Below are 24,186 nucleotides of genomic sequence, written 5' to 3' on the forward strand. Positions count from 1 at the left end.
TGGCAATTTCATATTTATATATATATATACATATATACACACATGCACGCCCAGACAAATGATGTGTATATATTACATACATACACAAGTAAAATACACACGCACATGCATTCACACTACCATCAACTTTAGAAGAAACCTGTAATTTGCTTGCGTGAATGTGTGTATACATATACATACATGCTTGCATGCACACACACACACACACACACACACACACTAATACAGATAATTCCTATTATATATACATATATAATATACAGTGTATATATGTGCATGTACACACATATATATATTTATATATATATATATATGCACATACATATATGTATAAACATACATATATAATATATATACACATATATGTATAAACATATATATATATACACATATATTAAATATATGTATACATACATACGCACACTTATACAAACTGTCTCCCCCTCTCTCTCTTCATATATATATATATATATATATATATATATATATATATATATATATATATATACATACATACATACATACATACATACATACATACATACATACATATATATCTCACTCACTCATAAAAATATTAAACACAGATGTAAACAAAAAGACACATGCACTTAAAGAAACACACATGCACATAATGAAATACATGTGCCAGAAATATATATATATATATATATAGTCCTACAAAAATTAAGTGGAAAATCCTGAATCAGTTGAGCTTGACAAAGGTGGGACATCAATCAGCAGACAATGATGCCAAGTTGGCACAAACTAAAATTGGTCTTAAAAAATCTCTCTACAGAAAGCTATTGAAGTTGCTCCCAGCAGATACCACTCATGACACACAACTTAATATAAAAAAAGAAAAAGAATTAGAAAAAAAAACAAAAAACAAATAATGAAGCACAGCTCCTTTTTTATAGGCAAAACCCAGATTGATGTGTGTTTGAGACCAGATTAAAATTGTGAAATGTTGCTAGCAACAAAGGAGAAGAGTAAAGAAAAGAAAAGAGTGGAGACATCAACAACAACGTGACCAATGTATATAGATAAAACATAAATGATAGAACAACTCTTTGACTTTAACCATTCATTCTCAGCTTTATATAATGCAGCAGTTGACTTAAATTAATGTCAGTTGCAATAAATGTCTTAAAAATAAAATTTCTCTTGCAGTATGAGTGTGTGTGTGTGTGTGTGTGTGTATATATATATATATATATATATATATATATATATATATATATACATATGTATATAGATATATGCATATATTGCATGTGCACATGTAACCAGACGTGTGCATGCATACCTATGTGTGTAGGAGTTGGTGCCTATAACCAAATATTTTAAATATTTTTTGTTGCTTTTTTTTTCTTCCCCACTTTCCTTTGCCAATGTTTTTTTTTTTCTTTCTTTTTTTTCCCATGCTAGCATGGAGTAAATGGTTCTACAAATTCAAGTGTATTTGCAAGAACTGTTTTAATGCATGGATGCATTCTCGAAAGTGAATCACTTAGCCAGAAAGCAAAAAGTGATCGATTTAATCTCCAGCTATTCTGTACATGTATTTTAAAAAAGAAAAAAAAAAAAGTCACTTTTGTCAGTAAAACTCTCAACTTTCAGATCAGAGGACCTTTATCAACCTACTTTAAAAATATTATTATTAAAGCTTTTAAAAGAAAGTTTCAAAAACAGTTTAAAAATATGCCCATACTTGTCAATGTGATTATTTCGTTAAGAATTAATTGTAAGTCAAGAACAACGCCGAGTTATGAAGAAAACAGCTGATATCAAGCTTCATGTGAGAAGCTGTTCTAAAATAGAAGTAAACGTTTTGGGAAAACGAGATTAAAGAGAAAAGAAAAGGAAGAACAAATGAAATATCTTCCCAGTTGTGAAAGTAATTGATAACATGCACAACAGAGGGGAAAAAAAAGAGAGAGAGGTGAAATTAACAGAACAGTTAAGATTCTCTCACACACACATATATAAATAAAATTAATTTTTGCTACTGCATGCTAAAAAGCTTATAAAACGACAATATAGTTGCATTCATTACTAATTATATTACTTGTTTCACTTGTTGATTAGTTTCAATTTTAAGCAGTTCATGCTACCTTCTGTTCTGAGATGCACACAGTAACTGATAGTGTAAATCTATTAAGTATTTTATCAAGGATTCTAGCAAAGGTACCAGTAACTTTCTACCATGAAGAATGAAGGTTCAATAATATATATACATATAAAAACAAAGCAGACTATACCAAGGGACTCTAAAGAAAACTGCTATAAATTACCCAAAGATGCTGTTCTTCGTAACTGTTTCATCTTTTCAATGAAAGGCAGAAAACAATGTTTTTGACTTACAATTAAAGAAATGAAAATTATAAATAAAATTTGATTTTGATTGATATTTTCCCCCCTTTAGGTTTCTATAGAATAAGAAATGAATTTGAAGTGTGTCCAATTTGTCAATAAATGTTTATGACTATAAAAATACAGGCCAAAATTAACATGGCCTAGGGTAGTTTTGAAGTTAATTAGCAGTTTCTCATTTTTTTTCAAATATCTTTACGTGTAGGCACTTAACATTGAATTCATTTAGAGCTGAAAGTTGTCTGTAAAAGATGATAGCATCCATAGTGATGAATGGGAACAATTCCTAAAATTACAAATACTAAAAGAGCACAAATGTTTATTAAAAACAAATTTAAAAAAACAGAAATTTTCTTAGGTGATTTGAAAGTTAACTGACACTCTACTCAGCTTTCTGCTTTCAGTATATCTTAAATGCTAAAAATGTTGCAGTCTTTTGTTGTGTGGACAATAAATAATATTAATACACCAACAAAATATGACAAAAGTAAAATTTGATATAAATAAACATGAAAGAAATAAAGATGTTCTCTTTAAATAATTTCTGTAGTTAATTTGAGTTTCAGCCGCATCAAAATGTTTAAGTAAGAAAGCCTCATGTTAAAGCTATGTGAAGAACAATGGTCAGAGGCGCCACCACTTAAACAATGACATGTGGAATGATTGGGATGCACAAGGTTTTTACTTTAATTTAGTTATTTTCTCATCTTTTGTGAAAATTTTTAAATTATATACAGTTGTTAAATTTTCAGCCCAGGATCATTTTCGTCAGTTCTAAACTATATTGAGAGAGAAGGAGGAGGAGGAGGAGGCAAAAAATAAAAAAATAAAAAACGGAAGATGGTTATGATTACAGAAAAGGAAAAGAAGAGCATTTCAAGTTTCTTTTAAGCTTAAAAAAAAATGGAAAACAAACAAAAACCATACATATATTTACAACATGGAACCATTTTCAGAACTGGCACCTGCTGATTGCCCACAATAGTCAGACTGCAACTACAATATTTAACGATGGTACACCAACTTAGTTCCAAAAAGATTAATGCACTTGCCCGTTATATAAAAACTAGAAAACCGTTGCCTGCCTGCATGAATTAGGAACGGCCCACTCTGGCTTATTCAAAGAAAAAAAAAAAGCATACAAACAATACATAAAAAAAAATCACTTTTGGGTTTTTGACTTAAAAATTACTTTCAGATGTGTTGTGCAGTTTTCATTTTCTCTTAGTTTCTCCCTCTCTACTTCTCTTTCATATTTTCAAGATGACCTAGGTCCAGATAGATAATTGCCTCTTTGCATGCAATGTACAACATGGTCCAACCTTACATATAGGGGTGGGATTGGAATAATCAATGAAATTAAATTAATTTTATCACACGCACACACACACAAAATTTTATATAAATGATTAGAGATTTCCAGCAGGGAGAAGGTTCCTTGGTATGTGTCTATTTTTTGTCATCTCATGTTTTTAAAAAAAAAAAAAATTTGTTTGTATTTGAGTAATCCACAATCTGAAGACTTAACCATAGTCAGCACATTTCAATCAGAGTATTGTTTAATTGATTTATCATTCTCTCTCTATCTCTCTTTTATTTATGTTGTTTGAATATAATTTCAATATCAATATGAGAATTCAAGAGCTGTACTGTTTCTGCCAAATTTTCCACATACCGTACAGATTGCTGGTTAAGAAAATGACAAAATAAAACAAAACAACACACAAAAATCTGCTGCCTGACCACCGGATTGAAGTTAGGTAACATGTTTAAGCATAAGTAGTTTGACAGAAGAATTTCTCTCTGAAAGCAGATTTTTTTTTTTTTTTTTTTTTAAACTGTTTTTTAAATAGCAGCAAATGTTGTTCCAAAACTTCCTGCTAGGTCAACTGAGCAGATGAGAGAGGAGTGATGTAGAGGCAAAACTGCAGCAGATAGACCTAAAATTAACATAAGTTTCATAATGGGATAAATAATATATTAGTTCTACATATCCATACTTCTGAGAATTTCCCATTTTTTTTTTTTTTTACTTTTATTTTTCTTTCTTCTTTTTTCTTAACTCCTTCCTTGTAAAAACCGATTCTTTAATCAGTGCAAACAATATAGAGTTCTTTTCTTTAAATATTTTTCTGTTACAAATTTCAAAACAAGGTCTTGAAATTAAGTTATTAATACACAAATGAAGAGAATTCTGTTTTGTTTTTGTTTGTTTTTTTGTTGTTTTTTTTTACCAAATAGTGTTCAGGCTAAGAATTTTTTTATTTATTTTTATTTTTTTTTCCATAAATGTTACTGAATGATGGGAGAAAGATGAAGAAACCAGAACTATTTGAAAATAGATGTGTTTTATATTGGCTATGTTGTCTGGATGAATGAAACAAATAATTCCGATCTGAACTGATTTTCTCTTCAGTTTCTGTTCAATGAAGTTTATATTCGTTAAAAAGAGAGAAGATATATCTAAAAATATACAAAATAAACTTGAATTTCTCCTTAGTTTTCAAGCATAATTGATGGCTGATAATGTAATGTGTTCATTTGCTGCAAAATTGATATCAGCAATCTAGTGAAATTTATAAATAGTGACAGGAAAGGTGAGATAGCTAATGACCAAAGACATAACAGTAGCCGTATTTTGAAGTCAGTAAGGTAAATAGCCAATCACAACTGGTCAACATGTGATGAGGAACTATAAAGTTAGACTTTCTGGAAAAACTGTCAGATCTGTTTTAATATCCATACCAGTAAACTTTTTTTTATTCTACAGAGGATTCATTTCAGATAAAAATTATTATGATAGTGTCGAGTTGAGAAATGCCTCAAGACGCTGCACCCAAGAAAATGTCCATCTCAGACAGCAGAAACTTGTTCTTCATCAACTTCTGCAAAAATGTAATGGAAAGAATATTAGTTTACAGACAAGAAAACAAAATTACACAGTTGATGTTAAATAATGATTATTAGTAAAGCAATTGTTAAATAAAAAATTAAGTTGTGAAGATACACCACCAATGAGAGCAGAGTGTGGTAGAGTATTATATACATGAAAGGGTTAGTGACTACAAATAGAGGTTGTAGGTATATGTGTATGTGCATGTGTGTGGGTGTGAGATTTAAAATCTAAGAAAATAAATGAAACCAATTTATATAAGAAAAAAATCTTAAGCAAATTATATATGCTTCATAGAGTGTTTGTAATATAGGATGAGTACAGCGTAAAGGTGAGGAAAAAAATTAAAATTATTTTCATTAGATCAGTAAAGCATTTTTAGATTACAGACAAATTCCAGTAGCTTATTTTTTACTGGAGTAAATACTGAAAATTGGCAAATTGAGTTACCTTCAAATAAAATTTTTAAAAAAATTTATTTTTTTAAAATCTGTATGTAATTGCACACACACCAGAAGTGAACAACTCAGACATATACATTCACGTCTTTTTCTTTCCTACAGGCGCATGACTGATTTTAGAATTAATTGTAGTTAGCAAAATATATATTTTCAACATGAAGCTACAGTAAGAATTTAGCACATACATGCTGTAACTTTTAAAACTTTCAGGATTACACTGAAATCATGATTATGAAAACAGTGGATTTGGACAATACTGTTAAATATCAAACACAAAACCAAAATATTAAGATTAGGAACTGAGTCACAGACAAAATAAGTGGGGGGGGGGGGGGGGATGGGAGAATGTTAAAGAAAACTGAAGAAAATACACAATGTCACTTAAATTATAAAATTGTGTGAGAAAAGGGACAAGTAGGGTAATGGATAAATTTTAAGGAGTTACATGCTTCAAAGGAATCTGATTTCAGAAATCAAATAATTCAAAAGGGAACACAATTAACAACCAAAAGAAATTATTCATAACATAAAATCCATTTGATTTGTTAACAGAAATGAAACAGATATCAACATCAAAATGAGATCAAGTACAAGCATGAATATGGCCAACAAATATTTTTTCATCTAAGACAGGAAAACAGCATCTACCTGTTCTTTAAGAATTTCATTTCATTTTACTTTCATAGTACCCTCAGTATCATCAATATTTCTATAACATGCAGCTGATCTCAAAATGTTACACTATATAGTATGCAGTATGTAAGACAGAGTTTGAGGTAGGCAACATGCAAGAGGAATAAAGACTGTTCTGATAAGAAAGGCAAAATCTATTTACTAATAATGATGGTTTCAAATTTTGGTACAAGGCCAGTAGGTTTTGAGAGGAGAGGGAGCTACTAAATTACATCAACTCCAGTACTTGACTGGTACCTATTTTACCGACCCTGAAAGGATGAAAGGCAAGGTCAATCTCACCAGAATCAGAGCTAAAAATGTAAAGACAGACAAAATACCATAAAGCATATAGCCCAGTATGTTAATGGTTCTGCCAGCTTAACACCTTATTTAATCTTTAGCAGACTGCAGGTGCATTATGTCACCATACGAGTTTTCTCCCCTGTAGAAACAGGTCAATGGTAGGGGAAACAATTCTAAAGAAAATACAGTGGGCTAAAGGTTAATAATAATAATAATAATAATGATGTTTATTATTATTTCATATTTTTGCCACAAGGGCAGCTTGGGGGAGGTAGGGATGAGTTGATTACATCAATCCCAGAGTTCAACTGGTACTTACTTTATAATAATAATAATAATGATTATGATGCTGATAATTCATGAAGATTGCTGTAACTCTTCATGAAGGTAAATAATAAGACCACGATATGATATGTAATAAATACCAAATAACTGTTTACCAAATGAGCTCGGTGCAACTGAAAAATCAATCATCTCATCAAACTACTTGACTTTGATAAATTATGAAGACTGACATGACTCTTCATGAAGGTAAGTAAACAGAATCAATCTGTATTATATATCATATCACACTCTTCTTATTGCGTAATAATAATTATTATCGTTATGATTGCTAATTCAGGTACAAGGTCAAGAGTTTGGGTAGGAAGGGGATTAGTTAATTACATCAACCCTAGTACATGACAGGTATTTTAATTTATCAATTAAAGAAGAATGAAAGGTAAAAGTTTGCCTTGACAGGATTTCAACTCAGAATGTAAAGATCTGGAATAAATACTGAAGATGTTAGAACTGCCAATCCACCACATTTGTTTCTAATATAGATAGAAGGCTTGAAATATAAGAGGGAGGGGAGTTAGTATATAAAATCCCTTCCAGTAATTAAAAAGTACTTTATTTCATTGACCCTTGGAAGGATGAAAGGCAAACTTTACCTAAGTGGGATTTGAACTCAGAATAATGATCTCTAACTGGTGGCAGAAAACTACATCGGGCATCCCCCACATTACTGAAGTGTCACTTGATAAAAATCTGGCTATGGTGTGAAGTTCTGCAGTGTGGAACTCATTTTCACTACTGACTTTTATGTAACATGACAGTCTATGGAAAACAAGTTTTGCATCATGGAATTATGGTTTGATGATGAAAATTCCAACCATCGAGTCCCCAGTTTGCAGATAAGGAAATGGCTTGTAGATATATAGGTTAGCTGCAAATACTCAATAAGCAGTACCAGAGAAAATCACGGGTTGACCTTTGGCAAGGTATAGCATCCATTAGCCACCCAGAGTCACAGTGATATACTGAATCCCTGAAAAGAGCAGAAATGCCACTATCATTGGAAAACAGGATGGTGGTAGGGAATGAAATGCAAAGCATAAAAAAAAATATTGTGTCTTTGGATTTATTCCAACTTTGCAAAACAAATTACACTTTTATGAATCTTGGTCTGGGAAACCCATCAGTTTGACTGACACTGCAATTGTCTATAGGACCTGCAACCATAAACAAGAAATTAGCAATCGAAAGACATGTTTAAGCAAGCTCAACCACATGATTATGAAACTCAACTTATAGGACATAATGGAGCTTAGAAATCAACCCCAATACAGTATTTATTCTACTGATGCCAGAAGAAAGACAAGGTTTTGATTTGCATTCAGACATAGGATGAAACTAAATAGTGTAAGATATTTCCTATAGCAACTCTACAGCACTAACAACAATAATAATAATTATTATTTTCTTTCATCAGCACAAGGCCTGAAATTTGTGGAAACGAGGTAGTTGATTAAATCCATCCCAGTAGTTAACTGTTCTTTATTTTATCAAGCCCAGAAGGATGAAATGCAAAGATGACCAAGTGAGATTTGAACTCAGAATATAAACTGCTGGAACAAATACTTCAAAGCATTTTGCCCAACACTAACAATTTGGCCAATCCACTGCAGTTGTGTCTGTCATAGACACAAGGCCTAAAATTTTGAGGGGAGGGGTTAGTTGATTAAATTGATCACAAAGTCTTGACTAGCATCTATCATATTAACCCTGAAAGGATGGAAACGAAGTTGACCTTAGCAGGATTTCAAAATATTAATCATAGCTCTCCAAACTATGAAACTGGACAGATATAAACTGGAAGACTATCAGGTTTCCATAGAATGAGCAATGCCTCTGAAGAGGCAAAAAAGTAATGCAGTAGACAATTTTAAGACCTATGACATATAACCCTTAAGTATTCAGATTATTTTGTCAAGTGTAATGCTTATTTATTCACATTAATTTGAATTAGTCATGCATTATCTAGTAGCTTTGAAATTTCAATGATGTGTTTATTTTTAGAATGAGGCCAGATCTGGCCAGTATGAACAGAAAACAGGTAGAGTATTTGAGCTGGTTTAAATGCTAAAGGGTTAAAGATCATTTTGGGTCTTGACAAATTACATCGGCTACCCAGAATTAATGACACTTCACTGTCAGGGAAAAGAAGAGAATTATTTCAAATGCATTTTATATTATGAAGTAGAAGATAATTAAATAGATCATTAACATCTTACTAGTAATAGCTTATCAACCCTTAATAATAATTCAACTAAAGTCCGTGATTTACTGTTTCATTAACGCTATACATTACATTATTTGGCATGTAATAACATACAAGATCATGTAACATGTGTTTTCATAAAATACCAATTCTTTAGATATTTCATTAGAAGTCATTTAAGTGATATGCCATTGAAGATTGTATGACAGCATATCTTTTATCTTTTACTTGTTTCAGTCATTAGACTGTGGGCATACCTTGTAGAATGAATCAACTCCATTCCTTTTTTTTTCTTTCTTGAAAGCCTGGTACTTATTTTATTGGGGATTTTCCCCCCAAAACTACTAAGTTACAGGGATGTAAATACACCACCACCAGTTGTCAAGCAGTGGCATGGGACAAACACAGACACAGAGACACATGCCCAAGTTGCCACACAGTGGGAGTGAATCCAGAATGATAGGGTTGGGAAGCAAACTTCTTACCACACAGCCACAACTGCGATATGTATGCATGCATACACACACACACACACACACACACAGAAATTAATCATATGTACCCCCACACTTTATTGTCTGAATTAAATTAATCATAATAATAATCATCATTTAAGTAGAGCCTCTTTTTTATTTTTTTAACCAAACAGGAATACAATGTAGTCAACTGTTTGAATATTTTGTTACTGTTGGAAGGAAGGCAAAGTTGACTACGCCAAGATTTATAAGGGACTGTTATGCTCTCTTTTTCATTGATATTAGTAACATATATGGATTAGACTGATTTCAACTAGGAACTAAAAAGCAGGCTAAGTTGTTTTTCTATATTTTATGTTTAAGTGTCTTTTCATGAGTCCTATTATAGCACACTTAAACAAAGAACATTACTCTAAAGCTTCAGTTTACATAGTTAAGAAACAGCCACTATCACTTTATAACTGTATAGTAGACAAGAGGGTGGCCATCAAACATAACACCAACACCAAAATTCATGCAAAAGCTATGATTTATGAACCTAATTAAACCCATGCTACATATGAATAACTAAATGAAAATGTTACACAATAACATATACGGAATTAAGGCCTTAGGAGTATTAAGTGTCAGGGATTACTAAGGAGTGCAGATTGACTAAAAATAAAAAAAGGAGAAGTGGGGTAGTGTGATACAAGAGCTAGTTAAACACCATGCTATGAAAGCATACTCACCAATGAGGGGGGAGGAATGATCTGAAGAATTTGTGTTGTTGTCAGCAGGACAAGCATTATTACTGCCTGAAAAATCCGGGACACAAAAGAGAATAACATTTATGTGTGCAGCCCTAAGTCAGGGCATAAAAACTCAATAATTTATGAACTACCACTACAAAGTAAGAGGAGAAAAATCTATTCGATTAAAAGGGTATATGTGTGGGTTGTTGTGAAAGTGTATGAATGTAAAAATAAGGGATACACAGATAGTGAGGAAAGCTTTAATCAGAAATAAAAAATTAAGGAATAATCAACATAAAAAAAAATAAGATAAAATACAATTGCTCCTAACTGCCTCTTACTGTTATCTGATTCCCTGACATGAGTAATTATCCATCATTACACACTTTTGGTAAATGGAGAGTTGGTCAGGATGTTGGACTCATAATCCTAAGATCACGAGTCTGATTTTTGGATTAGGATGGCAGGCTGGGTCCTTGAGCAAGGCACTTCATATCATGTTGCTCCAGTTTATTCAGCTGAAAATGAGCACCAACCAAATGCTAGTACTCTCTTCAGTTCTCTTCAGAGGTGGGATGGTTAAGATGGTACATGACTACATAGCTACTAAAACTAATAATGAAAGGATGATACATGCTATCAACTCTACTTTGATACTGAGTGACAGCCGTACTTCTTTTTTTTTTTGCCTATTTTTTTAAACATATTTGAACTAGTACCTCATTTTGGTTGCTATACTTACAACATTTTGACCACTGTAATCTCTGGCCTTCTTCAGTGGCCTGCTATATTCAGTAATTTTCTCAAAATTCTTAAATAAACCTTTTGTTTGACTCACAGAAGTTGAATATAGTGCATCTTTTAATAAGAATTCTTGTAGAGCAATTACATGAAAACAAAGTGAATGTAGTTAAAAAAGATACTCTTTTTCTGCCCAAAGGCAAGGTGTTTACATCTGTCTTTTACACAAAATGTTGGCTAACATCTATAGATGCACTCTGTATTACATATAGCATTAAAATTAAATACTGTTACTACACTAATAACTTGTTAATCAATCTAGCTACTAAGGACATACATATGCAATTAAATCTGTTTGATCTACTTAAGTACTTAGTAATGGTGGGTTTACAAGCAGTAGATAGTTGATAAAGTCACTAATGAATTTCCAACACAGGATTGAAACTAGTCCAGTTGATATCTCTTTTTCTGTCCAGGTAGATATTCTATACAAAGACCAGCTGATTACATCTGTCTTTCATGTACAACATTGAATAAAATCTATAAAAGTACTTTGTTCACTAGTAAAGGATTCGGTGACAGACGAGTGTTATTACAATGGCGGCAGGTAGAATAAAACATCTTTAATAGCATCTTAGCATCTTCAAATTAAACAGCATTGCTGCCCATGACATAATGAAATTTGAAATTGAACATCTGACATTACTGGTAAATGGAAACCAATTTTAGTACGAAGAGGTGGAAAAGGACATCTTTTTTCACATACATCGACATGCCCCTCAGAGTTTGAAATTCCATATGACAACAAATGAATTTATCTAAGATGTGACGGCACTGTGCAGAAATCCATATGGAAAGACTTTTGACAATACACAGGTTTTGTAAAACAAATGAGCCACCCAAGACATGCATTATTACCAATTCCCAACAATTCTGTGATTAAAAGTGTAACAAGAATCGAATTTACATAATTTCCCTGCTGAAAGTAGGCAGAGGAGAAAAAAAAAAAAAATGAAAAATATGACTTTGCAAGAATTATGAAACATATTCTTTGACCTCTCTAAAGTTTATAACAAAATTATTTTCTCTAATATATGGACATGGAAAGCTGATGAGCAAAAGTTGATGACCTGTATTAGACAGGTCTACAGGTGAATGGAAATCTCATAAGGGAGATAACATTGCACATCTGATTGTTCATTTAATGACGAAACCAGCAAAAACAAGAAGCATATTGTTTGAGGATCTAAATAGAATTGGGTCTCCATCACTTAACTCCCACTAATTAAAGGGATATATCAATACAGATGTTATCATCAAAGAAAATCATTAAAAAAAAAAGAAAAAAATATTAAGAAATGACAAAAATAATAAGTTCTGGAGAAACCCAAAGTATTTAAATGAGGACAGGTTTTGTGTTACATATCACAGGAGACACAAAGAATGTCAAGTGGAATATTCTTTAATTGTCTTTTCCTTTACTAAAATATTGTACAAATTTATATAATCTTTGGTAATCTTTCTAGTTGCTTAATACAAATTTCCAACACTATCTAAAAATGTGCATTTGTATTTATATATTATTTATGTAGAAAATTATATTTCTGCCAAAACTTTACACCAATATTTCACAATCATGTGACATCTCTGATAAGATTACTATTGCTTTAATTATCTATTATTTTCTACTTTTAAGAAAAAGTAGAAAGTAATAAAAATTATAACAATATTTGTTTTTGTTTTTTTTGGAGATGTAGTTTTGTTGTTTTTTTTTTTTTAAGAAATGAAGGAAGTTATACATGTATGTCTGATGACAATGATTAAAAATAACTATAAAAAGCAGGTATTATTTAATCTTCATCTCAAACTTCTACATATTTTTTTTAAAATTTATACACAGATGTATATATACTTTCAGGCTTTTAGTTCACAATCAACTTATATTGAATTCATAACCATCGGTTTTTCAAGAGCAGTTCATTTAATCAATCCCAATATATACTCAAGTTAAACATAACTAAATACTTCAAGATGATAGGAACTAAATATCAAAACAGTAAAGATTCATTGGTATAGCTATTGAAAAATTCTATCTCCGTCATTTGAGATTGCTAATATTTTTGTCCTCAGCTCGAAAGAAGACATATAAGGTAACTCCTAAACGAATCTTTCACTAATGAAATATAATCTGCAAAATTTTATGAAATTTCACACCTACATGTAAAGTGTGTATATTTCTATAGATTACTCAGATATTTATGAATTAATAATTTAACTAATTGGTTTCTACTTATTAGATTGCATCTCATATTAATGGGCTTTCAATGGCAATTAGCAAATAAAATTTCATGTTTTCTTACAAATGCAGCCAGTATCAATATAAACTATGCTACATGTTTTAACATTGTTTTTGATTGCTCTTCACTTTAACTTTTAGCACGCTGTAGGTGCATCATGTCACCATACAAGTTTCCTCCCCTCTCAATGTGACAATGCACCTGAAGCTACAGGGAAGGAAACCCATACAGTAGTAAGATGCATCTAAGCATGCTAAAGGTTAAAGAGTAGAATGTGCAGTGGAATGATTGTTTGTTTCAAAACAAAAAAAAAGGCCCACATAAGAACCTAATGTACTTCTCATATCTTTGTACATTTGGAAATCAAAAAGTAGTTCAAATGGAGAATATAAGAGAATGGAAATGAATGCTGATCCTTTATGATAAACATTCACAATTTAAAAGGAGATTTATAATTTTGTAAGAACCACTTAAGGCAGCTAATTTTATAAAGATTAAGTTCCCCACCCACCCCTGAATAGTAGATACAAAGTACATAATTATCAAATCCTATCTTACATTTCACTCAAGATGAATTTTGCTCTTCTCTGTAATTCCGTTCTGGTTTACAATATGCATTATCTCTAAGATAATCTCTAAACAGTTTGAAAGCTTGAGTCACAGTAGATATTGCATTCAATAACAACTGATATTAAAACACTTTTTCTGTGGAGAGGGGAGGAGGAGAAAGCATTTACAGTTTACTCAGCAAGTTTTTATAGATGTACAGGAAGACTGTAAGAAAGCCTTTAACATTTTTATATTATACCAATATGATTATTCTTGAATTCAGGTGTGCATAGACATACTCACACACAAAAAAGGTGCACACACAAAATTCATACAGAAATTATTTGAAATAATAGAAAGCTGCGATTAGTGTAGATTTGTAGATATCTAAAACTGGAAGCAAATAACAGGAAGTTCATATGCAGAAAGAGAATGATATCAATATTTTAAAAGAAAGCTTAAATATTCATATTGCTGTTTTGCAAAGTGATCGATAAAGCTTAATAAGACTGAAGTCAACAGCTAAGTACACAAAAGTGCTTGCTCTTTTATAAACCATTTAGTTAAGATGTATCATAAGTAGAAAGATTTCTGACAAAAATTGTCAGTTGAAAGAAATGAAATTGGAAAAGTGACCAGAAGTATAGAAATATTACATAGGATTTCTGTTATATGTAGGAGTCAGTCAAAGAAGTTCAGGAAATCTTAGTAATACATATTATACACAATGCAAGATAAGGAGAAAGAGATCTTGTAATGAGATCAGAAGGATGCAGAAACAGACCGGCATGGTTTAGCAATTTCTTTGAATAATACCAATAATACCCAGCAGGGAGCAAGTTGCAGTTTTGTTTAAAGTCAGGCTGTTTACAAAGAGATTACAGAAAATCTTATACATGACTATGTATATATATATATATATACATACACATATGGTCAAACAAGCTCCAAAGAGACTGGTGTTGGTTTTCATCAGAAAGACTTGTATTTAGTAAAAATCAACAAAAAGACAATAATGAGCTTGCAGTAGGGAGTGGAAAATCCAACATTTCAGACAGAGTCAGTGGACAGGAGTAAAATTAAAGAGAAACAGCAGAGTTTTACATCCTCTAAGTTGAAAAAATATTTTTTTAAAAAGTGGTTGCAACTGCTGTGCCTCTACTTTCACTTCTGTCACTTATTTGCTGAAGAAGGATATAATCTGAAACACTGGATTTTCTACTACTCTTGACAAGCTCACTATACTCTTTTTGTCAATTTTATTATGTGTATGTATATATATATATATATATATATATATATATATATATATATATATTTGCCCACATACACATCCATGTGTATTCACTATGTAAAATTAGAGCAGCAGTTTGTCCTGTCTTATAACAGAAGCAAGTCAAAAGATGATTATTGTCAGTAGCTATTAAGTTCATTACCATTAAATTCTAAATGTTATTAGTAGAGAAAAGTCTAAAAAGGAAAAAAGAAGGTTTTTTTTCTTAAACAATTCAAAAAGTTTTCCTGACTGCCACATAACAAACCTAATCCTTAGGTAATTGAGATCGTTTGGAAAATTCAATATCTAACAATTATTGCACACCAAGAACATCTATGTCTTATTTTCACATACCGTCCTCAGTTGCCTCAAATTCTTCCTCATTGTAGTATCCTATCACCCCTTCATGTGAATGGGCTCGTTCCAATTGCCAAGTTTGTTTCTGGCGTGCAAGATGAGCCATTTGGGTAGCAGAATGGTAGTCAGGCAAGGGTGGCCGACGCATGTTCGTGTATGTCTGTTGGATGCAGTGACTATAAGCTGCCGAGAAGGGAAAATTATCCAATGTTAAGAACAATCATACTTGACAATTAATAGTCAAGGTGGGATGCAGAAAAACAACAATAAACACACACACGTACAAAGAATCATGCAACCAATCATGCAATTAGGCAAGCAATTTTTTAAATATATGCAAGAAACATGCAGCAGCAGGAAGTGGGGGAGGTTATTACACATGTAAACACTTGTTAGAAGAGTATAACACTTTCTAGTGTAAATGTTTTTCAAAAACAAAATATAAAAAGAAGAAAAAAAGAAAAATAGTAAAGAATTGAAATATTTATTAAAAGTATACTTAAAAATGAATCAATCTTTCTTCAGTTTGACATTTTTATATATAGTAGTTATAGTAGCCATAATCAACCCTAGAGATTGTTTGCACTACAATACTTTCATATCTTCCCCCAACAGCCTTCTACCCCTGCATGTAATCACAGTTACATCTTTAGAGGAAGAAAAAAGTGCACAACTTGTTTGGTCTAATAAGCAACTCCTACAGCTATATGAATTAAAAACTAAGAAATATCCAGCAGTTATTGCCATTTTCCTAAGATCCATCAACTGATCGATGCCAGTAACAATAATCCAAACCCAACCCAGTATAGAACAGCAACAAAATATCCAGCAGTTTCTTCCTGACTGATCTAGAGAATTAAAGAATCATTTCAAATGATTTCAGAGATCACACAAATGATATATTTTTCATAAACTCTGTTCACACAATGTACTGAAAGCTTTCATGTACCAACATACCCACCCACCTCCACCATCAATCTTCTATTCAAAATCTCAGAATTTGTATTTATTAGCTGTATGATATACATGGATGAGGTGATTCATAGATTTAAAGCAGTATTACATAACTTTGAAGTTTAAAATGTTGATTTAACAGGAAACGTACACAAAATTATTTAAGCAGTCAAGTTTACGACAAAATCATATCTATTAAAATCACAATTTAAAACTATTAAAAGCTAAACTTGTGTTTACAAGTGGTTCTTACTTCAATGGAAATTTAACATTTGAAAAAAGCAATCGAAAAAAAAATGGAAAAAATTCCTAACAAGATTTGTAAATTGCAAGGAAAACAGAATTGGAAGAAGCTGTAATCATTATTAAAAGAAAAGAAAAATTGAAGTAGATTGGATGAATTTGGAGTGAATAATCAGATGATCAAGCAAAATCTTAAATACACCCGAGAAATATCTTACTTATGAAGTAGTTAAAATTAGTCATTCTTGATTGCAGAGAACTGCAATTTGCATAAAGAGTTGATTCTGTGACATAAAATGCTCCAGTTAACATGGGACTTTAAGACAAATATTTGATTATAAAAGGATATATCTCTATGTGGTAACTGAGTTGCTATTTTCAATGATAACACAACCAACCACAGTTGCAGAAAAATATAAGAGAGGAAATAATTTAAGACATGCAAGAATTGATTACCATTCCAGAAAACTGAATTCTTTCCCTTGTGTTGAAGGATGTCATTATAATCTGTTTGATATCAATATTCTGCATACTGACAACATTCTCTCCCACTCTCCATAATGGAATTGAAGTAGATGTTTAAGTTCAGTAATCCATTGGTCATTGAAGCACCGCTGGAAAATCTGTCCTCATGTCATGAACATATGACAAATTAACTTAATGGAGGTCGTATCTCTTCAAGGTAAAGTTTGCTGTAGAAACTACTTATTTATGCACACATGTATTTTTTACTGTACCACTTGAAACAAGTTGTTTTAGCTATGAACACAGCACAGTGATGATATTTAAACTAGGACTATTGTCCAGTTTTAACCTTTATATTAAGAATCTATTCAGGTTTCTTTTATGTTTTGTTTGGAACAATAAATTTCTGAGGATCACTGACATTTCAAGATCTTCCAGATCTCGTTTTGTTTTTCATATTTTATTGTAGACAAGAATCATAGAAACACTGCCATATTTTATTACAACATTTTTATTTTTTATTAGTGACATCAAGCTTCTTCCAGAAAACAGTTAGCTTGTGATGTCTGATATCAGTTTAAGTGTGTAATCTATGGGCTGAGTTTTTCTTAACGTCTTACAATATGGCTTCTACGACAACATTTTTGTTCAGAATTCTATATACAATTAAAATAATATCAAGTGATAAAACAATTATCTAGTTGTGCTTAGTGCAGTGAGTTGGAAGTATGATTAGCTGGTAAGAAAGAAGCAGAAAATGTCTAAAGTAACAACTAATCCTTTACAAAGATCAGGTAAGATTCACAATGGAATATTGCACCCATATCTGGGGTAAGCATCCAAGACAAAATCCAAGGAAAGGATGACTGGCATGTAGTCACTGTGGATTATTAGCAAATAGTCAAACACCAAAATACTCCAACCTCCAAACATGTCTCTTCTTTCTCTCTTTTCTACCATAACTTCAAAGGTCACCGCCCTTCAAAGTTGACTGGTTGCATGTCACCTTCACTCAGACACCCCTAACTCATTCCTCTTTCTCATACTTATACGGTGTCCACCTCACCCTAGATTTTGTACTAACCACTATCCCCAGTCCTTCTTCCCCAAAATGCTATCCCTCTAGAACTCTCAGCACATGCCTTTCCAATAATCATTGAGTTGCAAATCATATAAGAAGAATGCTGATTGCATCATTTTCTCAACTCTCAGAAGGATTGTGAAGGTCATGGCCATAGACCTTTCTCCAGATCAACACATGAAAAATATATCACTTTTGTTTTCCAGGTCGCCATTCATCTACAACATAAAGCCACTACCACATGTATTACACAACTAACTTACATAAAAAAATTCCTATAAGATAGCTCACAAGAACTACACACATACATATATAAAGCAAAACCTTAACATAGCACACTTTAACACCATAGCTATCACATCAGACTATTTTCTGATTGATGAAAGAAACCTGATGTCAATAGTAAAAATACTTTAAAGTCTAGTGATAATAAATGTGACATCTACACATAATTCTTGACTACAATAAAACTGCAAGAACTGGCACTAAATTCATTTCATACAGAAATTCAGTTAAATTTTAAAATATCAATGAACCTCAAAAATTTAATGTTCCAAAAAAAAAAAAAAAAAAAAAATACACAGGACTGATAAAGAAACATGGAAAATCTTCATTAAAAGTATATCATAATTAAGGTTTCATAATTAATGTTTTTGGTAAAGCATACACAAAGTGTAAGAGTTGTAACCTGACATCAGTACTCTGCAGCATCCACAGATATATCTAAAGTGTAAATGAATCAAGAACTACATGCAATTTTCTAAGTCATGAAATTAGCAAAAATACAAAATCAACCATTTCAATATAGTCAGCATATAGAAAAAAAATCCTTTTATTGTGACCATAATGAGAAAATAGTTATAAGGGTTAATTGATATTTTTAGTTAGCCAAGCATTAGAAAATGTTTTATGAATAAAAATAAGCATTATAAGGATGTCACTAAAACACCAATTAATTGACATTTTTTTCTTTTTAAATCTTAATAGAAAATCAGCTTCTTAAAGATAATGGATAAATTTTAAATCCAGATGTAAAAAAAGCCATCCAGGGTTATATACATGCGGTCAGCACGAACAGCCACAGATGAAGTTAGTTACCTAAAATATGGCAATATTCTAATTGATAGCAGTTTACCACAAGGTTGCTGGTTCAATTTTCAATGATTTACCCACCACCACCATCACCACCATTATTGTGGTAGTAGTTAATAATGGAAGCACAATAGTTATTCAAATTTAGATGCAATGATTCCTCAAAGAATAATGCTGGTTAGTGACTTCCAAAATAAGTTTAAAGTTAAACTATTTCACAAATCAAGCTGTAATTAATCAATTTCTAAAATAGCAATTATTTTCAGCCCCAAATGAAGGATGAGAATTAACCATATATATGTAATAATTGTACAGTAATGAGAATGACATGAACCATGGAGAGAGTACTCAACACAAAGTAGAGTGAAGTATGTGATTTATACAGTGTTCAGAATTGGTAGCATTGTTACTCAGAGTTTCATCAAATAGTTACATAATATCCTCATAAGAGTTATTTAATTCTTTTGGATCTCTAATACACACATCAGGTTATCTGCGTGTTCACTTTGGAAGTAGCTGCTTCATGTCATGTGCAACATAATACAGGAGAAATACTTCATTTCTAAGGTTATGAGTTGTTTCATTTGGATTGGTTGGGTGATAGTTTTCAGCAGTAATAAAGATTACCAATAATAAATGAAGTTATTGATCAGGCAAAACACAATAAGGATGGAAGGGAGAAAATTGGAAGAATGTGGACTTACAAGGATTTAAGTCAGATAGAGATCCAGGATGATATTTCAGGCTCCATATATGTTTGTGTAATATATAAATTATATAAGCTAGAAGTAGGTGTGGAGACATAAAAATGTAGGGGTATAAAGCAAGACAACAGGGTAGTGAAATTGCTCAGTGATTCTGTCTGCACTTGCTTGGTAATACAGGCTTTCAAAATTTCAACAGAAACTTGTCAAAGTAGCAACACTTGCTACAAAAAACCTCTGAACTGATATTAAAACATTTCAGGGGACCTTTGATTTGATGCTATTCAGTATGATGCTGCATAATTGGCATGCCTTCTGACATATATATATACACAGCCTACTCCATACACAGTATCTTCCATTTTATTTTATACTTGATGTTCTCTTTTAGCCAAAAATTGTAATAAGGCAAGGCTGCAGTTTTCCTCATATCAATGAGACAGAAATGCTGTTCATCTGAAAGCAACCTATAAACTTAGGAGTGAATTACTCCCCTGGTACTAAGTTGAATGACAACCACTACCAAAATGGACACATAAATGAGTTGATGCATGTAATTTATTAGTTATTTGAAGATCCAAATGGCTTAAATTTAATAGCTAACTACTTTAGCTATTTGATGAAACTCTGAGTAATGATGTAGAGACTACATAAATCATATGTATACATACACTTGTTCAAAGCTGATAATTTACTTAATTTCTGACAACATGCAAGCCTTCAGGCAATAACGCCACACATAATAAAAAAAACTAGGAGGCAACAATGTAAATCAGCTTTGAATCAATGTGTATGTTTATATATATATATATATATATATATATATATATAAATTCAGCTAAACCTGTATGTTATTACTAAAGTTTCTTGTTAACAGAATCAGTCAAATGGTAGCATTATGTACTATAATAAAATGTTTCTTTATCCAAATTTGAGTCGAGATCTCCCTATGTCATTGGCTAATACACATTATGTAATTCATAAAAAAATGGTAATTTTCAACTGAGAGCAAACTTCAATTTGATGTAAAATTTTTGTAGCAAAAATAATAAACTAAAATAGTTTTGGTTTGGCTTGATGCTAAAGATGCTTCTGTCGGTTCTCTGGTAATCATCTCATCATATGTTCTGCATAAGAACAAGATTTTCTTGAGAAGTAGAGAATGACTTTACTTGTTAGGAATAAAATATAACTTGAGTTTATCTGTCAAGTCATGTTATGATGCAAGTCAGCTGTAGGTCATGTATTCAATGAGCTTGAACTTGTAAGTTTGTTGGTACAACAATATGCCTGAAAGATCAAACTTCAAATTTCTTTGTAACGAGGCTTGACAAGAATGTTTCATCTTTCATATTCAAGATAAAGCCAGACAGAGGCAAGATCTTGAACTTTTCCAATAACAAACAGATTACAATAGCAATTATCAAGATTGTTGTATGTCTTTGCAATCTTCCTTCATTTTATTGGGAGGTTGTTTTCTCTTGTATTTCAAAAATCAAATACATTTCACAAAGGATATTACATTGAACTTATTTCTAGACCTGAATGGAGAAAGGTGCTGCACATACATTCATTTGGGACCAGAAATATGGGTAATGTGACATTATTTGTGAAATGTATCTGGTTTTTGAAAAACAGAGGAGAAAATAACCTCACAATGCATTGCAAGTCATTAGCTGTTGTCATTTATGTGTTCCTGAAAAAGTCAGAATCTTGACTGGTTGTGCCTTGAACAGGAGAGATGAAACCTCATTATCACGCCTCAAAGCAAAAAAGTCTGAACTCTAAATCAAGCATAACTGTGTGTCAACAGATTTCAGATGTCCAACTGGTTGAACCCACAATCTGCAACCAACTTGCAGAACAGGATAAGATTTGACAAGTAAAATCACATTAAAATATTAACTCAGTTCAATCACATCCCCACCGTGCAGGAAAAACACGTTCTTAAGAATACCATGTGACACACTTAAGGCAAAAACTTTAAAATAATAATACATGAAAAATTATTGAATCGTGTGAAGTCAAAATTATTTTAGGAAATTATTTTTCCTACAATCATTTTGGCATCATGTCAAAGTTATCTCCCCAGATGAAAAATGCTTTCTTCCAGCTGGGAATTATTACCCCTTATGAATTACTCATGTAGTCACTGATAGCCAATGAAATAGTTAGGCCCTTAAATATCATCTTAGATAATGGAATATTTCATTATAGTATGCTATGCTGCCATCTGACTAATCATGTAAATGTAAAACTTAGGTAAGAAACAGTATACACCTTCAGCCAAATACTTATAATTTATACTCTATATTATGCATTGAGTACCTTTTCACTTGACTGTTATAAGCAATATATATATATCATATAATATATACATTATATACACAGCTTTAGATTAGGTGGTTAAAAATGAATCAGAAGATTAATTAACCCTTTAAATTATTTTAACCCTCTCCTTTTATTTCAAAGAAATTTCCCAAAATTCCAGAGCAGTTGATGGAGGCAAGTGCAGTATTAAACTAATTCCAAGAAATGATTTAATGAAAAATGAAGTTCTAAGTAGCTTTGCAAGTTAGTACTTGGAGAATACCCATGATTCCGAAGTCTCACCTGAAGAGTTCATTGAAGCACTCTGCACTGCAACATGGTATGGTGGCAGTGGTGGACGCGGGATGTTGGTGCCAAGATGTGGTTGCTGTACTTGAGAGGGAAACAAGCAAGAGGTGGGAGACGGTGGCATGACGGATGCCACAATAACTGGTGGTGATGGAGCTTGATAGGTTAATGTTGGAAGAACTGCTGCAAGTAAATGAGTTTCAATAATGAAGTCTCTGTCTGTATCCCATGTTTGATTTTTTTTTTCTTCCATCGACAGCTGGTAGACCTACTTAACTAACTACTAAAGAGAAAGCACAAGACCAACAAAGGTGATGAAGGGGGTAGAGCAGACACAGACATACAGGTGATATGTAAATATTGGACATACAGAGGTACATACAAGGGTTCACTTTTAACTAATACTGGACACCAGACAGACAAACATTGAACTTGTGTGATTACCCCTTGTTTGTCAAATATCCAGTAAGGTTTTCGATGTCCCACCTTTCCTGTGCTGGACATCTATCAAAATAAAAATTCCAAATTTGGAATGTAAGTAAATCTGTTAAGAAAAAAACTTAAGATACATTAGGTTTTTTTTTTTTTCTTCCTAAAGAGAAAAGTAAAAATAATTAACAACTAACAGAAGTGCAATCTGAAAAATCTCCATTAATTAAAAGAAAAATATTTTTCAAATTATAGATTTAGCAACCTTAATTGAATCAGAATTTCTTTTTAACAAATGCACCAACAAATTAGATATAATCACATTTGATTAAACATTTAAATGCTTTTTTTTTTTTTTTTTTTTTTTTTCTCTTTTTTCCCTTTGTCAAAGTTAACCCACTCGAAACCATCCTGAAATTTTGCTGCTCTGCAGAGAGAGATAAAGGATTTGCAGCAAATAAAGAAGAAAAAAAAACATTATATAAAAATAATGACTTACTAAAGCACTAAAGAAATAAGGTTACCAAGACAAACACAGTTGTCAACATTACAGCAAAGATACTGAACAGTTTGATTTAAAACATCGCAGTTCTGGCCATGCAGGAGCATTGGCACAAACAATAATAATTCACTAATAACAAAATTTAAGCTAAAAAAAAAATCAAACCTAAAAACAATATATAAGGCTACTACCCTCAATGTTATATACAGACTGAAAGCAAAAACAAAAAGATACTGAAATTTCTGTAACTAATTGTACTTCATATATGCATGTAATGTGTGTGTGTACGTGTTATGACATCCGTTTTCAAAATTGGATGTGTAGCATTAAAAAAAAAATTTTTTTTTTTTTAAATGTTACTTGTGCAAAGAAGATTAAAACTAAGTTTTAATATTAGAACCATGCAGTTAATAA

The 24,186-nt window shown here is 31.7% G+C and overlaps 1 protein-coding gene across 50 annotated transcripts in view; it reads right to left on the reverse strand.

The window, feature by feature from the left end:
• Positions 1–4,392: 4,392 nt before the first annotated feature.
• Positions 4,393–24,186, reverse strand: part of LOC106881120 (rap guanine nucleotide exchange factor 6) — a 457,078-nt gene continuing 437,284 nt past the window's right edge. For 13 of the 50 annotated variants that reach the window (XM_089350570.1, XM_089350545.1, XM_089350556.1 and 10 more), the window contains 4 exons: positions 22,836–23,024; positions 15,681–15,866; positions 10,461–10,526; positions 4,393–5,261 (listed from right to left, as the gene is read on the reverse strand). In XM_089350570.1, the coding sequence (XP_089206696.1) occupies positions 5,230–5,261; positions 10,461–10,526; positions 15,681–15,866; positions 22,836–23,024 (473 nt within the window). In that variant the 3' untranslated portion in view covers positions 4,393–5,229. Of the gene's footprint in view, positions 5,262–10,460; positions 10,527–15,680; positions 15,867–22,835; positions 23,025–23,223; positions 23,346–24,186 lie in introns of all 50 variants that reach the window. The other 37 variants (XM_089350572.1, XM_089350547.1, XM_089350558.1 and 34 more) reach the window with 10 other exon arrangements.

Source organism: Octopus bimaculoides, chromosome 4 (assembly GCF_046866305.1).
Source record: "Octopus bimaculoides isolate indiv1 chromosome 4, ASM4686630v1, whole genome shotgun sequence".
Lineage (NCBI taxonomy): Eukaryota > Metazoa > Mollusca > Cephalopoda > Octopoda > Octopodidae > Octopus > Octopus bimaculoides.